This window comes from Dreissena polymorpha, chromosome 5 (genome assembly GCF_020536995.1).
Source record: "Dreissena polymorpha isolate Duluth1 chromosome 5, UMN_Dpol_1.0, whole genome shotgun sequence".
NCBI lineage: Eukaryota > Metazoa > Mollusca > Bivalvia > Myida > Dreissenidae > Dreissena > Dreissena polymorpha.
In genome coordinates, this window is record NC_068359.1 from 104,707,078 (window position 1) to 104,725,720 (window position 18,643).

The window sequence follows — 18,643 nt, forward strand, 5'->3', positions numbered from 1 at the left end:
CAATTGTAATTCAATCTATTTAAACAAGTATCCTAGAGTTTATATATTTAAACACATGTGCACATTGATCCTAATTAAATAGCTAATAAATCCAATTACTTAATATTAATCCAGTCATATATCGCATTTCACCTTCAAAACTAATTTAATACATTATAATAAAAGATACAAAATTGGTGCATCTTATATACCACTTGATCAAATAATTAAAGCACTGTTTGTCTCAATTTAAATCAAACTTAACTTAATTATTAACAGTCGCTCCTTTAAAGGGACCGTAAACGCTTTAAACACGAATGACGAAAAAAGAAAAATTCTAAAATACCGTATTTTTTACAATAATTAGTTTTTATTGATTAAAATATCACGACCCGTATATTACATTACTTGAAAACAGTTGTTAAGTTTTCATATTTTCAGTACATTCGATAATAAATTTTACTGGGTACAGGTGGGTAGCTACTAGTTCACGATAGAAAACCGCCTGTAGATTGATCATCATCGTCACGTAGTAAACCCAGGAATCCTAATTGTGCATGCGTAGTGAATTGTATATTTATATATAAAATGATCAATCTACTTGCGTTATTTATAGTGTGTATATCGTTATGTCACCTATTTCCCCGATTTACTTCACATCTTGAATTTTTATTACCGAATATACTGAAAATATGAACTGTTTTCAAGTAATGTAATATACCAGTCGTGATATTTTAATCAATTTAAACTAATAATTGTAGAAAAATACGGTATTCTAGAACTTTTCTTTTATCGTCATTCGTCGTTGACGGTCCCTCTTATCATTAATTGACAATGCAAACTAATAAGCAGGTGTTAACCGCGTTCACACCAGTGTAATTACTATTCATTTTCTGTGTGGTGACCGTTTTGAAGAATCCGTTGTTTTGAATTTTTTAATTTTCGGCATCCTTGGATTATTAACGAAATCAAAAACGTTGTCAAACTCATTGTTGCGGTTAACAAAGAATTCCATATTGCGAAATGATGTTTCATCACGTGCGCAAACTATCCAATAGGCTCTCATTATATCATTAGCAGACGACAAATGTTGATGCTGATTGAATGATTAAAATATGCTGTTACTGTTTACAATCGACATTACCGCAAGTGATGGGTGACTGATAAGATAATTGATAGCACTTTGTTATCGGATTATAATCAATACACAGTGTACAAACACAAGGTCAACGTGTTTATTCTACGTATGTCTGTCAATAAACTGGGCTACCGCTCTTATAGATTTATAGTAGCCCAGCGGGCGTGAGATGGAAAATTTCAGTAGCCTGATAAAAAAATTCAGTAGCCCCCGGGCTCCGGGCAATAGATTTGTCGGACACTGACGAGGGTCATTAAAAATCTCATTCCGAATTCAAAATGGCACATTTAAGACCAATGCTTTTCTATACAAAATTGAATTCAAAATAGCAAACTTGTAAATGAGGGCAGCCTATCAAGGCATTCAGGAACGATTTCCAGACGTGCTGACCGAATACGGCAAATAATGTGGTTGGATAACTAAACGATTTTCCTCTTATCGTTACACTATGCTATTTCGGTAATGTTTGTTTTCTCATTTTGAAAGCAAAAGTGTGTTTATCAATAGTCAATTATATATTCCCCGGACGATTTCATGAACGAGTACTGACCCTGAAATTCTGCAAGATGGGTTTTAACGCGTAATTGTAACTGGGCCACAATTTGTGTCCTTTGAACGTACAGAGAGTAGTCCGGAATTCCTTACACTAAACAGTGCTACATCCTTTGCGCTGAGCACAGACACGGTGATGTAGCCAAAGTTCAGAGGTTTTATCTCAAATCAGCCTATAAAATATTCAAAATTATTCACGCGTGTCTGCTGGCGTTATGTTAAAGTCATTAAAGGTGAAAAGCTGGGTAAATCAGCTACGCCAAAAAAGCGCATTAATGCTCTATACCTATGTTTAGGTCCGAGTTGTTGACACTGTGTGAACAACTAGGGTAACAAGTAATGCATAAACAACAATGTACGGGTCAACAGGGCTGTCTTTATGACTACCTAATTCGTGAGTAAAAAGTTTTGCTCACAGACTTTTTTTATATTTATTTTCCTCAATTATCTTATTGTATATTTTGAATTTGTAAATATGGTGTCAAAAATCAAAAGTTGTGTACAGGGAATTTTTATCATGAAATCATATTCTTAGTGAGATAGGTATTCGATATTCCAACAATATTCATTTAATATGATGGTGATAGCAAATTGTCTTTATATTCAGTTTTCATTACCATTTTCATCATTCTTTCTATGCTTTCAGAACGTCCAAAAAGGGCTATGTTGTTGTAATTTTGTCTAAGGCCAAAAATAAATAAGGTCCGTTTCTGGTCTCCTTGGAAAAAAAACAGGGTCGGTAGGTAGGGATTAAAAAAAAAAAATTTAGGGGGGGGGGGGGTACTAGAATGAAAGGCTTCTAAAGCTTATAATAAGAAATACATGTATGTATATGCTTTGTTTGCTTGATATTACATCTTTTATGAATGAAAATGAACAATCTTTTTTTTGGTGACCCCAATAAAAAGTTGAGGGTCGGCGATGATTCGGGAGACACGGTTGGGCGACCGGAAACGGTCCTATTTTTTGGCCTGAGTTATCTCTATAAAATAAATACGATGATAAAAAGTGCACACAAATCTCGGCCCGTGCGTTATGACACACTCTTTATAAATTTGAATGGCGTGTGTCCATTTCAAACTTGCGATTAATGTTGAAAAATGAGTTGCGTCTTAAATTATGCCATAGTAAACAACTTCAGTGCCTTCAGCGCTTTGATTTGTGAAAGGCTCTTGGTTGATTTTGCCAATAAGAACTGGTTGAAGTTAGTTTATGCATGTCATGATACAATTTACCCATAAGAAATACAATGGATAACTAAAGTGACACAAAACTTGTGTGTGACGGTATGAAAGTTTACTCATAGTTATGAGTAAATTTATTATTCTCTATTCTCAAAATACTATTAAAATCTCATCATCTGTATAACCCATATCATCATCATTATCATTATCATACAAATAATAAACCAAAGACAAAATAGGAGTGAGTGCTTGTATTTGACAGGACTTTCAATATATAAATGCAAAAAACAATTCTTCTGACGCCCGTATGTGTTGTATGTGCAATGGATATAGACCTCAACGGCACCGCTCAATTGATGAGCCTCGAGACGACTGGAAACGGTGTAACATCTTTGTTCAGGTGTATAAAGAACTGAAACGATACTATTTAAATGCTGTAGGGCATGTAATTATGAATTCTTCACACGCACATGTGTGTCATGTGAAAAAATGCAAATTTATTCATAACAATTAGACGTCATGTATATATCTCAAATAAAGAGTTACTGTTTGAATAAACTGATCCCGGCCGATGCCCAAAGTGCACACAGGACGCCCCCAATGCCCATCAATCACGCTAACTTGCTTAAATATTATAAATTAACAATTGTGAAACATTAATTTGTTCAAAGAAGCTGCTAATATCTGCAAGATTCATCCATCACCACCAATCAAGAGAAGAGTACATGACTTCACGTACACCCTATACAATAATCAGTAGTAATAAACGATTCAGGTAAAACCGCGAGCGGGATACGCAACCCTACTGCCATTTTTGTTTTCTTATTTTTCTTTTAATGGCAGGGGGACGTATGAGGACCCATGGCTTGAGACCGGTGTCTAGGTGCCTTCATCACCTCCCGAAACCTCTAATTTTAGAGAAATCTACAAATAAGCAGCTATTATTATACTGTAAACATTAAGTATTATTTAGTAAAAAATGTAATTAAAACATTATCAATTTCATTGCGCAAATTAACATAACAAACAAACATCAAAAGCATCCCGCACACACCCCGGACATCAACATAAAAACAAACAAATCACTCAAACCTTAAAATCCATAAAGCACCTAAAAAGAATGTTGATAAATCATAAGTATTCCGAGAAATATAGAAATGCATATGACGAACAGCTATATTAAACCGACTTCAACATCTAACCAGTCACATCAAAATGAAAATATTAAGTAATCCTACAATGAGAATGTCTTTAAATTTAAACATACCAATATTTCAATAAATATATGCTGGAGGTACTATCTCCAGGAAGTGAGAGTCTCGAAAAACAGACACCCATAACTTAAAAAACCTCATTCAAACACAATATTAAGTAAAAAATGAGTCAAAATAATCAAGAAAACTTAGCTGCTTCAGACTTAAATGAAAATACGCCCATTGTCTTTCCCAGTAAAGGAATCGGTTTGTGTTTAGATCCCATCTCACATGGACTAAAAACCGAACTGAAAATATACTAAATATAGACTTTATAATTGCAAAATTATAAACATAAAAGCAATGTAAACAATTATTTAACCATACATTTGCTCATTAAGGGCGGGCGGGCGGGCGGGGTTATCACCCTTTCGTTTTCTTGTTCCATAACGTTTGCCTGTCAAATACACCCTCGAATGGCGACTCAATCTCAATAGATGTGCAAATCATATATACCCCAAAACGAAAAACTCGTGCACTTTCGCGCTAAAACATGCACACAAAACCCGTGCATTATTCGCGCTAAACCATTACCATAATCTCTCTTCTGAATAACACGTAATAAACCATACTATACCATATTTATCAAACCGAGAATAATTTCATGCACTGGTGGAATAGTCTGAATGTGGAATTGGCAAAAAACTGATCTGAATTGTGAAGATGCTGAATATGGGCTTTAGAGATTGCAAATTATGTTCATAGAATATGGATGTGTATCATTTTAGAAATTATTAAGAACTAGACAGAACAATTGTCAAACAGCATTCTTGGGTTTGGATGGAAACAAGATTCTGGACATTCAGTTATCACTAGTTCTGCAGTCTGGGAAAAAGTTGCATTGAATATTTTTTTGTTTGCATGTAATCTCTTCTTAAATGTTAAATTTAACTCGTGAGAGTTTCAGAGATAACACACTTCCAATTAATGATCATTTTTGTTTGGATTTGTCACATGCTATGGGACATTTTATTGACAGTATCCTTCTTGCCCCAGCAATATCAATTTTATTTCCTATTTAATGCCTGCGACTTGAAGCGCTGTCTTTAGGTATTGATCTGCCTGTTTCATATTGGATTTACAGGCTATCGGTAAATTGTGTGTGCATTTAGTGTAGCCCTAGCTAGTGTGTCAGTGGCTGTACCAAGATTGTATGTTAGTGTTCCACAGACTGGGATGATAGTGACACAGTTTCAATCTGTAAGGTGTACTGGATCTTACTGTGATTAATCGGTAGTAACACAGGATCAAAAGACCATCATCTGTTACTGAAAAGTGTTTTTGATGTTTTGTGTTGAAAAGGAGAAATTATGTTGTTTTCACTTTGAAAATATGGTGTTTTAACTAGTATTCTATACATTTTACAAGTTTTCTTCTGGGCAGAGAAGGTTAAACAAGGGGTAAAGTACAAATAAAATAATTGTACTGGTAAATGATGAAACATTTTAAGCATTGCCTAGTGAGTCAAATAGAAAATATTTAATTCATTATATAATTTGGTGTTTTAGTTGTTTTTTGTCCATATTCTGTTATTTACTGTGGGTAGTGAAGGTATTTTATGGTAGGTAGGAAGGTTTCCTGTTTTCCAAATAAATCATGGACATCTTGGAACTTGCTGAAGAGCCAGTACCTAAATCGGAACTGTATGAGCAAAATTGGACAAATGAAACAAATTGATGTTCAAATGAAAATCTTTTGATTTATATAAATATTTACCTTAATACAACATGTAACACCTGCAAAACTGAAAGTTATGTTAAACACAACCTTTAAGAAATAAAGAGTTTAAATCTACAACCTATAAACAATAATATTTGTAATCTGTAAGGGAATGATGTGATTAATGACACAATGACATCTAGATGATATCTAGGTCAAGTTCGAATATGGGTCATGCCGGGTCAAAAACTAGGTCACTGGTTCAGTTAGTGCATTTTAAACATTCAGCATGGTGTCCGCTCTCTAATTCAAGTAGTTTTCTTCCGAGCTTCACCACATTTGGTCAGAAGTTGTATCTAGATGATGTGTAGGTAAAGTTCGAACATGGGCCATGCCGGGTCAAAAACTAGGTCACGGGGTCACTTAGTGCGTTTTAAACATTGAGACAACATGCAAAATATTCTGTGTCAATGCGGCATGTTGGGGTATTTGTCAAGTCTGTGACAAAGCTCTAGTTTTTCTTGTAATATTTAAAATCATGTTTCATTAGTGTTTCGGGCATAGCTCTTTCATAAGTATCTTGCAAACAAGATTGTTACATTACTGGTGAATGTAGCTATGACTATTACACTGCTAATTACTTTAAATGTTTAGCACACCTGAGCACTATGAGGAGCCATTGTGGTCACCAAATGTCCGGCTTTCAGCATCATATGTTGTGTGGGGTGCATTTTCAACCTTAAGCTGTTACCACTCCAGAGGCCACACTTTTTCATCCAACTTGGTCAAAATGTTAATTTGGATAATATCTATGTCAAGTTCCTATCTGATATAGGTGCTTCCAAAAACTAGGGCACTAGGTCAAATCTTAGAAAAACTTTGTAACAACTGTATACAGGCCACATTTATGACTCAGTCAAACTTGGTCAGAATGATTATCTTGACAATATAAAAGGCCATGTTTGAATTTGAGTGAAGTGAGATCAAAAAGTAGATCACCGAGTTTCTTCAGTACGTGTTCGGGAAATTTGGTGATTGCTAAAGGGTCCTCATGGCCCTCTTGTTTTCATCAAAACAACAGACCTTATCTGATGACTTAAATTGCCTGTAAATGCCTTGGTAGTACTTGTAAATTACTGAATGTGTATTGTTTTTGTAGGGTTTGTAAAGGCCATGTAATTTAAAAGTTCCTAATTAGTTAATTATTCAAATCAGCTTTATCAGTACCTAAGGAACATAATTGAGCAGGACTATCAAGTTTTACATTTTGCCTGGTAAACATAATCTCTGTCAGACTGTATAGACTTCATGAACATTTTTGCATTGCATACAGTTATATATATATATATAAATATATTGTAGGGCTAACAAGGTGCCGTCTTGGCTTTGGTTGTATTATCAGTTATATTGTCATCCACAGTGAAACACAGTTCTTGAAATTATTAGCATTCCATGATTCTCAAGAATACGTTAATCAATTCAAAACTGTCAATCATTAGTTTTAAAAACATGTTTTTTCACATTTGTGCATGTTATGTTCTTTAACAATTCATGAACTGTTGAAGAATATTAATAGACCAGCAAATGTTCATAATAATTATGATTGAACTATCATGGCCATTCAATGAACTTAAATACTCAGGCCTTGAAAATTACTTCCAGAGCCACTTGCTCTGCAGGACAAGTATTCTTGACAAACCACTCGCCCTTTAGTAGTTTAATCTGATATTTTTGCATTTTTATATTGAAAAACATGCATTTTTATATTGAAAAACATGAAAGTCTTGATGAAACTTGGTCAAAATGTTTATCAGGACGATGTCTTGACCATGTTTGAATCTGGATCATCTGGGTCCTAAAACAGGGTTACAAATTCTTAGTCAAACCTTGTCATCACTCTAGAGGCCACATCTATGGAGCTTATGTAACACCTGAGGCAACCTGTAGTATTATTGGATATAAGATTACTCAGTAAATTCCCTTTAACTGCAGTTTTATAAATGCTCGTTAAGTTGATTTGCGTTTTAAGTTCGCAAAAATGTCCACCATCATAAGACGATGTTTCTGTTATTGGTGGCATGTTTTCATAGTGCGTCCTCAATATTTACCTTGTTAAATACTCTAGAGGCCACATTAATTGTCCAATCTTCATGAAACAGTCGATTTCTAATGTCAAGGGAATTAAACATGATGGTATACTCTGCAAATTACAAAAACTGTTGTCGCAGTAAATCCTTGAATTTCCGGAGTATCAATAAATACAGACAATGTTTATATAATAATGAAAAAGTAAACATTTTCTGATGCAATCCAGTGAATGTAAAGTTTGTTTTTGATAGAGGTCTTAGTTTAGTTATAAATTTTGTTTATGACGTCTACATTACAATATATTTATTACATAATATTATCTACACTATTATGATGTAGTAAATGTTAATTGATGGATATTGCATGCTGCAGTGTTAGTTTACTGATGCCTTCTCAAAAGGTATCACACTTATAGTTACCTTCATAATATATCAATTTAACATATAGACAGGCAGATGTTGAATAAATCCTGGCCAAGTTTGAATTCGTGATGATTTCTGTATTCACATAATGTTCAGACACTGATGCTCTAAAAGGAACCTGACATTTAACAAAGTGAATTAAGCACAACCTGTGTCAGAAGGCACCTTGTTGACTTGGAGTAGATTTCAGACTCTGGACATGCTGGACATATCAGTAGACATTGTGTGATATAATCACTGGCCCACTCTGAGAGATTCTGCCTTGTAAGAGGTGATATGTGTTAGACTTGGAGCAGGCAAGGGAGAGCTTCTAGTCTTCACCACCACAACCGGCTACATTTAACAACAGTTGTTGCATAACATTTGTGCTGACACATTGTACAGTGCAAAACTTTGCTATGGAATTTATCATGGTGGGTTTAAAATTATGTTTACAGTTTTGTGTGTTATTGAATTACCATGTAGTTACGGTATATGGGACAAGTAAAGGTTTCATAGTTGAGATGCTGATGAGCAGATTGCATCAGATCGTGGCATGCAGTCACGAAAACGGGACGCTGTTATTTAGAGGGAACATGTGTCTTTTTAATCGTGATAATAGGTATTTATTACAAAGATGGTCTGTTTATAGTTAGCTGTTGGCAATGTTTTTGCAATTTTTGGTATAAATATGTTACGAACTTCATAAATTTATAATAGTCGCCAAATGACACATAATGTTAATGTGTGTGTCTTTCTGTATGTGTGTGTGGGTGTGAGTATGTATTTATGTTTGTTTGCGGTTAAAAACTGTGTCATGCATGAAGGGATTTTGAAATAAATTTGCTCAAATGATCATAATATCAATATGACATGTTGGGTGCACAAACTTTGTCTTATGTCTCAAAGATCAAGGGCACAGTAGACACTTGTGCCTACCGGTATTCCTTCCTTATAATTATAAATAAGGTGAAAGATGCTATTGTCCGCCCAACATATGTCTGGCAAGAAGTACATGCTAGGTTGTTTTGTATGTTGTGCAGATGTCTTGTCAAAAGTACTTGCTTGGTAGTTCTTTATGTTTGTAGATATCTGTCCAGAGTGCATGCTAGTTAATTCTGTATGTTGCAGACATCTGCCCATAAATATGTGCTAGCTTGTTCTCTATGTTTAGCAGACATCAGGTCAAAAGTACATGCTAGCTAGTTCTGTATGTGTTGCAGATTTCTGACCAGAAGTACACACTAGGTAGCTCTGTTTGTTTGCAGACATCTGGCTAAAAGTCCATGTTAGCTAGTTCTGTATGTGTTGCAGATGTCTGACCAGAAGTACATGCTAGGTACAGTACATTCCACGAGTTTTCCCCAATTTCCCTGGCTACTCCTCGGGAACGCTTATGGAGGGAGATTAAGAAAGTCCCGCAATACGCCAAGTTGGCATGATTGTGGTCTCGGAGGTTAACGATCGGCAAATTGATAAGGGGACGCAGCTGCCCTCGGCGTTTGGCAAAGCAGAGGAAACTCCGTGTTAAAAAAGATAATGATCAATTTAACTTTGTTTGTCTTCCTGATTTTCAAATAAAATTACATTTATTACATATACATATTATTTTTAAGACTTGCACAACATGTGTATTGTCATACACATGTAAATTATGAAATTGCTTACATGCAACTCCTCCTGTCTTTATCCATTACTCCATAATCCAGTATATGCCTGATTTCCATGTTTAAAAGCAAATTCTGTTAAATATTGACGATAAGAGAGCTCAAAAATGTCATAAACACAAACATTCGCAATTTTCGAAAGTATCAAATGAATTTCGGCATACGTTTCTATTTAAAGATTTCATGAAATAAGCGCCCAATCAGGACAGTTGTATTCCAACATGCGTAAATCACCCGACACGGTTTGCAAGCGTAGTGAACAGCTATTTTCGGATACAAATTCTAGATGAAATAAATGAATTTCTTTGTCCTGATAAAAAGCGCGCAAAAATTGGTGTGGGTGTATTTATTGTCCCCTACCGGTGAAACCGGAGGGGACTTATGGTTTGCGCTCTGTCTGTCAGTCTGTCCGTCAGTCTGTCCATCACACTTTTTAGCTCACCTGATTGCTCAGGTGAGCTTTTGTGACCGGTCTTTGTCCGTCGTCCGTCCATCCGTCGTCCGTCCACATTTGTTTTCGTAAACACTCTAGAGGCCACATTTATTGTCCGATCTTCATGAAACTTGGTCAGAAGCTTTGTCCCAATGAAATCTTGGTCGAGTTCGAAACTGGGTCATGCCGGGTCAAAAACTAGGTCACGAGGTCAAAAAAAATAAAAACCTTGTAAACACTGTAGAAGTCACATTTAATGCCCAATCTCCATGTAACTTTGTCAAAATGTTTGTCTTAATGATATGTTGGTTGGGTTCAAAAGTGGTTCCGGTCCGTTGAAAAACATGGCCGCCAGTGGGCGGGGCAGTTTTCCTCATTTGGCTATAGAGAAACCTTGTTAACACTCTAGAAGTCACAATTTTTGCCCAATCGTCATGGAAGTTGGTCAAAACATTGGTTTTATTGATATCTGGGGCGTTTTCGAAAATGGTCCAGATTGGTGAAAAAACATGGCTGCCAGTGGGCGGGGCATTTTTCTCTATATGTATATAGTGAAAACATGTGAACACTCTAGAATTCACATTTTTGACCCAATTTTCATGAAATTTGGTCAGAACATTTGTTTCCTTGATATGAGAGTTGAGTTCGAAAATGGTTCCGGTCAGTTGAATAACATGGCTGCCAGGGGGGTGGGCAGTTTTCCTTATTCGGCTATAGAGAAACCTTGTAAACACTCTAGAAGTCACAATTTTTGCCCAATCATCATGAAAGTTAATCAAAACATTGGTTTTATTGATATCTCGGACGAGTTTGAAAATGGTCCAGATTGGTGAAAAAACATGGCCGCCAGTGGGTGGGGCATTTTTCTCTATATGTATATAGTGAAAACATGTGAACGCTCTAGAAGTCACATTTTTGGCCCAATTTTCATGAAATTTGGTCAGAACATTTGTTTCCTTGATATGAGAGTTAAGTTTGAAAATGGTTCTGGTCAGTTGAATAACATGGCTGCCGGGGGGGGGGGGGGCAGTTTTCTCATATTTATATGATAAAAAAAGCTTGTGAACACTCAAGAAGTCACATTTTTTGCCCAATCATCATGAAACTTGGTGAAAAGATTGGTTTTATATATATCACATAATAAATGCCATAATTATATGCCCTTAGATTGTCCAAATTTTCATTATATACAAAATCCTTGTAAACACTCTAGAGGTCACAATTTTTATTCAGATTTTATGAATCTTGGTCATAATATTTATTTTTGTAAGCAAAGTTTGATGTTTGGTAAGGGGGGTCAACTCAAAATACCAGGTCACCATTTTAAATCATACAAAAACAAAATCACTCCATATGCCAGAGTTTTGGTTCAATAATGATGAAAATTGACCAGGATGTTTGTCTGGACAATATCCAGGTCAAGTTTGGCATTAGGTAAACATTGAATGAATCGACTCATCTCAGGTGAGCGAACTAGGGCCATCTTGGCCCTCTTGTTTTTTGAAAATGCGTGGACTGTACTGGTGTACTGTATGTTTGCAGATGTCTGGCCAGAAGCGCAAACTAGGTAGTTTTGTATGTTTGCAGATTTTTGGCCAGAAGTTCTTGCTAGGTAGTTATATATGTTTGCAGATGTCTGGCCAGAAGTGCAAACTAGGTAGTTTTGTATGTTTTAAGAATTTTGGCCGGAAGTTCTTGCTAGTTAGTTTTATATGTTTGCAGATGTCTGGCCAGAAGTACTTGCTAGGTAGTTATGTATGTGTTGCGGATGTCTTGCCAGAAGTACACACTAGGTAGTTCTGTATGTTTGCAGATGTCTGGCCGGAAGTACACACTAGGTAGTTCTGTATGTGTTGCAGATGTCTGGCTAGAAGTACACACTAGGTAGTTCTGTATGTGTTGCAGATGTCTGGCCAGAAGTACACACTAGGTAGTTCTGTATGTTTGCAGATGTCTGGCTAGAAGTACACACTAGGTAGTTCTGTATGTGTTGCAGATGTCTGGCTAGAAGTACACACAAGGTAGTTCTGTATGTGTTGCAGATGTCTGGCCAGAAGTACACACTAGGTATTTCTGTATGTTTGCAGATGTCTGGCTAGAAGTACACACTAGGTAGTTCTGTATATGTTGCAGATGTCTGGCCAGAAGTACACACTAGATAGTTCTGTAGATGTTGCAGATGTCTGGCCAGAAGTACATGCTAGGTAGTTCTGTATGTTGCAGATGTCTGGCCAGAAGTACACACTAGGTAGTTCTGTATGTTTGCAGATGTCTGGCTAGAAGTACACACTAGGTAGTTCTGTATATGTTGCAGATGTCTGGCCAGAAGGTACACAATAGGTAGTTATGTATATGTTGCAGATGTCTGGCCAGAAGTACACTCTAGGAAAGTTCTGTATGTTTGCAGATGTCTTGCTAGAAGTACACACTAGGTAGTTCTGTATGTTTTGCAGATGTCTGGCCAGAAGTACACACTAGGTAGTTCTGTATATGTTTGCAGATGTCTAGCCAGAAGTACACACTAGGTAGTTCTGTATGTTTGCAGATGTCTGGCTAGAAGTATACACTAGGTAGTTCTGTATATGTTGCAGATGTCTGGCTAGAGGTACACACTAGGTAGTTCTGTTTATGTTGCAGATGTCTGGCCAGAAGTACACACTAGGTAGTTCTGTTTATGTTGCAGATGTCTGGCCAGAAGTACACACTAGGTAGTTCTGTATATGTTTGCAGATGTGTAGCCAGAAGTACACACTAGGTAGTTCTGTATATGTTTGCAGATGTCTGGCCAGAAGTGCACACTAGGTAGTTCTGTATGTGTTGTGTTGCAGATGTCTGGCTAGAAGTACACACTTGGGTTGTTCTGTATGTTTGCAGATGTCTGGCCAGAAGTACCTACTAGGTAGTTCTGTATATGTTGCAGATGTCTGGCCAGAAGTACACACTTGGTAGTTCTGTATGTTTGGAGATGTCTGGCAAGAAGTACCTACTAGGTAGTTCTGTATATGTTGCAGATGTCTAACCAGAAGTACACACTAAGTAGTTCTGTATATGTTGCAGATGTCTGGCCAGAAGTACACACTAGGTAGTTATGTATGTTTGCAGATGTCTGGCCAGAAGTACACACTAGGTAGTTCTGTATGTGTTGTGTTGCAGATGTCTGGCTAGTAAACACACTAGGTAGTTCTGTATATGTTGCAGATGTCTGGCCAGAAGTACACATTTGGTAGTTCTGTATGTTTGCAGATGTCTGGCCAGAAGTACCTACTAGGTAGTTCTGTATATGTTGCAGATGTCTAACCAGAAGTACACACTTAGTAGTTCTGTATATGTTGCAGATGTCTGGCCAGAAGTACACACTAGGTAGTTATGTATGTTTGCAGATGTCTAGCCAGAAGTACACACTAGGTAGTTCTGTATATGTTTCAGATGTCTAACCTGAAGTACACACTAGGTAGTTCTGTATGTTTGCAGATGTCTGGCCAGGAGTACACACTAGGTAGTTCTGTATATGTTGCAGATGTCTAGCCAGAAGTACACACAAGGTAGTTCTGTATATGTTGCAGATGTCTGGCCAGAAGTACACACTAGGTAATTCTGTATATGTTGCAGATGTCTGGCCAGAAGTACATGCTAGATAGTGCTGTATATGTTGCAGATGTCTGGCCAGAAGTACATGCTAGGTAGTTATGTATATGTTTGCAGATGTCTGGCCAGAAGTACACATTAGGTAGTTATGTATATGTTGCAGATGTCTGGCCAGAAGTACACACTAGGTAGTTCTGTATGTTTGCAGATGTCTGGCTAGAAGTACACACTAGGTAGTTATGTATATGTTGCAGATGTCTGGCTAGAAGTACATGCTAGGTAGTTCTGTATATGTTGCAGATGGCTGGCCAGAAGTAAACACTAGGTAGTTCTGTATGATTGCAGATGTCTGGCTAGAAGTACACACTAGGTAGTTCTGTATTTGTTGCAGATGTCTGGCCAGGAGTACACACTAGGTAGTTCTGTATATGTTGCAGATGTCTGGCCAGAAGTTCACACGAGGTAGTTCTGTATATGTTGCAGATGTCTGGCCTGAAGTACACACTAGGTAATTCTGTATATGTTGCAGATGTCTGGCCAGGAGTACATGCTAGATAGTTCTGTATATGTTGCAGATGTCTGGCCAAAAGTACATGCTAGGTAGTTCTGTATATGTTTGCAGATGTCTGGCCAGAAGTACACACTAGGTAGTTATGTATATGTTGCAGATGTCTGGCCAGAAGTACACACTAGGTAGTTCTGTATGTTTGCAGATGTCTGGCTAGAAGTACACACTAGGTAGTTCTGTATATGTTGCAGATGTCTGGCCAGAAGTACACACTAGATAGTTATGTATATGTTGCAGATGTCTGGCCAGAAGTACACACAATAAAGTTCTGTAGATGTTGCAGATGTCTGGCCAGAAGTACACACTAGGTAGTTCTGTATGTTTGCAGATGTCTGGCTAGAAGTACACACTAGGTAGTTCTGTATATGTTGCAGATGTCTGGCCAGAAGTACACACTAGGTAGTTCTGTATATGTTGCAGATGTCTGGCTAGAAGTACACACTAGGTAGTTCTGTATGTTCAGGGTTTTTTCAGCACTGTCTGCGCCTCCGGAAAACGGAGGCATTCCCAAAGCAAACGGACCCAATCCCAAACCGAAATTATTTAAAAAAATCCCAATTTCCAAAAAAAAAAAAAAAATTTTTTTTTTTTTTTTTAGAAAGAAGTGTCTTATGATTATTAGATAATGAGAAAGAAGTGTTTCATGACTTATGATAATTAGATTATTATAACCTGCTGTGCTCCTCATTACCACACAAACCAAACTTACTCATCATCAAATGCTTACACTTTGTACCTGCATTGAAAGTCTAGACCTGACTGACAAAACATTGGGGTAGCTGTATGATGCTTTCAAAAACAGAAAGCAGACCAAAATTATGCTGTAACTTGTGTGACTAACCAGTGTTTGTTTTGGTCAAAAATGTCTGCTGTAAGTTTTTTACTGTACAGTTCTTATCTCAGAGTGCAACTGAAAGACAAAATTGCAGTACTTGAATAAACATTTAACATGCCCAATATTGCATGTGTTTATATAAAAAGGAGGAAATAACAAATAAAAACAAGTTTATTTGTTAAACCACTGACTTATTTAAGCATGATAAATTCCCGATGTTTTCCCAAAATGAGCTGTTTCATTGAAGCAAAAATTCCCAAAATGGACAATTTTGTCGATAAAAACTTCCCAATTTGGTCAGACTCCTTTTCCCAAAATAGGCAGAAAAACCCCTGATGTTTGCAGATGTCTGGCTAGAAGTACACACTAGGTAGTTCTGTATGTGTTGCAGATGTCTGGCCAGAAGTACACACTAGGTAGTTCTGTATGTGTTGCAGATGTCTGGCTAGAAGTTCATGCTAGGTACCGTAATTACTCTATGTTTTCGGACACTCTCAGTTTTCGGACACCCCCATTTTTAGCAAAAATATTAATTTTTCCTGACTCTTAATTTTTGGACACATGAGTTTTCGTCCATAATTAATGTCTCTAAGTTTTCGGACAATATATTTTACAGCGCTATTTTACGAAATTTCGGTCCTGTTTTCGATATCTAATGGCACTTCGATCATGGGGTTTTACAACCAGATTAACATCATAAAACATGGCAGGTGCATGCCTGAGGGCAACAGACCATTACATTTAGGTTATCGGGTAAATAACCGTGTAAACAATGGTTTCGCCTGATAGCATAAGCGTTATGACAATTACTAGGGTTAGTGCCTATTAACAGTTCAATTATCTACCACAATGGTACTACCCCTTCTCACTAAAATAACTGTGACAAATTCTAAACGCTTCAAAGTGTGATGCACCCTATTCAAGTTTTACGAACAATGAAAGGTGTTAGACAACAACTATCGGAAATGAACAAACAAATTCATAGTTGGCTTTTTTTATTGCATTAATTTCAGGTTCATACTAGCGAGTATCGGTATATCACATGGTCATCATTGAACTCGTTGGTCAAAGTACAACCTTGTAGTAACTTTCTGTCAAATAAAGTAAGCATTTAAAATTATTTAAAATGCAGTGCAAACATAATTATATAATTGTAATTTATACTATACGGCATGGTATTTTACAAGCACGTGCTATTACCGGGAGTCGTTGATACAATTGACGCTATTTTCGGACACTTCAGTTTTCGACTCTAAGTTTTCGGACACCTGTATTTTGTGAATATTTTTATGTCCCCCACTATAGTAGTGGGGGACATATTGTTTTTGCCCTGTCTGTTGGTCTGTCTGTTGGTGTGTTGGTCTGTTGGTCTGTCTGTTTGAGCCAACTTTAACATTTTGCAATAACTTTTGCTATATTGAAGATAGCAACTTCATATTTGGCATGCATGTATATCTCATGAAGCTGCACATTTTGAGTGGTGAAAGGTCAAGGTCATCCTTCAAGGTCAGAGGTCAAATATATGTGGCCAAAATTGCTCATTTTATGAATACTTTTGCAATATTGAAGATAGCAACTTGATATTTGGCATGCATGTGTATCTCATGGAGCTGCACATTTTGAGTGGTGAAAGGTCAAGGTCAAGGTCATCTTTCAAGGTCAGAGGTCAATTATATGTGGCCAAAATCGCTCATTTTATGAATACTTTTGCAATATTGAAGATAGCAACTTGATATTTGGCATGCATGTGTATCTCATGGAGCTGCTCATTTTGAGTGGTGAAAGGTCAAGGTCAAGGTCATCCTTCAAGGTCAGAGGTCAAATATATGTGGCCCAAATCGCTTATTTTATGAATACTTTTGCAATATTGAAGATAGCAACTTGATATTTGGCAGTGCATGTGTATCTCATGGAGCTGCACATTTTGAGTGGTGAAAGGTCAAGGTCATCCTTCACAAGGTCAAGGTCATCCTACAATGTCAAACATCATATAGGGGGACATTGTGTTTCACAAACACATCTTGTTCGTATCTAAGTTTTCGGACATGAAAAAAAAACATAGAGTAATTACGGTAGTTTTGTATATATTGCAGATGTCTGGCCAGAAGTAGACACTAGGTAGTTATGTATATGTTGCAGATGTCTAGCCAGAAGTACACACTAGGTAGTTCTGTATATGTTTGCAGATGTCCGGCCAGAAGTAGACACTAGGTAGTTCTGTATATGTTGCAGATGTCTAGCCAGAAGTACACACTAGGTAGTTCTGTATATGTTGCAGATGTCTAGCCAGAAGTACACACTAGGCATTTCTGTATATGTTGCAGATGTCTGGCCAGAAGTACACACTAGGTAGTTCTGTATATGTTGCAGATGTCTAGCCAGAAGTACACACTAGGTTGTTCTGTATATGTTGCAGATGTCTAGCCAGAAGTACACACTAGGCATTTCTGTATATGTTGCAGATGTCTGGCCAGAAGTATACCCGGACCAACTTTGAAGAGGATGAGATGTCAGGTGCTGGTACCCCTCCACTTGGGGAGTTCACCACCACTGTCGTCTACAAGCGGGGGTCTAAAATCTTCGGGTATGCATGAAGAAAAATAATGAAAACATTTATTTAAATAAATGTTAAATTTCAGAAAAATTATGTTCCACAATGTGTTGTTTGTTTTAAAGTAACAGGCAAATATTTTCCAAAAGTACTTTACACAGTTTGATATAATAGAATATACTTTAGTTTTTGTTTAAAAGTGTATTGACTATGTTGAATTAATTGTCCATGTTAATGCTGGTATTAACTGCAGTACTGGGTGCAAATTGCTGTCTTTCTTGTGAAACTTATCAGGGTGCAGAATCAGCGGGGTTTTCAGGGGTTTACAGGTTTTCAGGGGTTTACACACGGGCTGGACAGAATGTAAACACACTGTTAAGAGCTTTTTTTTTGCCAATATCTCAAGTTATTGAAGTTCATTTAAAAAAAATTGTTAATGCATACAAGACAGTTTTTCTTGCATTTTGTGCCAATATCTTAAAATGTAAGACTAAATCCTTGAATATGTCTGAAATCTGTGGCAAAATTTCATTGTTGCCAGAAGCATAACCGTATAAATGAATGAAGTTCAAATAGCAAAAACGCATGTTTATTAAAGAAAGTAATTCTGATGTATTTCACATTGCTGCATAAAAGCAGCATAAAAAATCTGTCTTTTATGCACTAGTTGAAATTCTTAAGAAATATTGTTGTAAAACGTCATTCGAAAAAAGCACCACTTCCTGGTTCCCACAGAGTCACGTGATCCTG

General features: G+C 36.8%; 1 protein-coding gene across 1 annotated transcript in view; it reads left to right on the plus strand.

Annotated features, from left to right (window-relative positions):
* LOC127832380 (endothelin-converting enzyme homolog) overlaps positions 1-18,643 on the plus strand; it is an 88,426-nt gene that overhangs the window by 16,293 nt on the left and 53,490 nt on the right. The window contains 1 exon segment of the mRNA XM_052357827.1: positions 17,805-17,926. Within this exon segment, the coding sequence (XP_052213787.1) occupies positions 17,805-17,926 (122 nt within the window).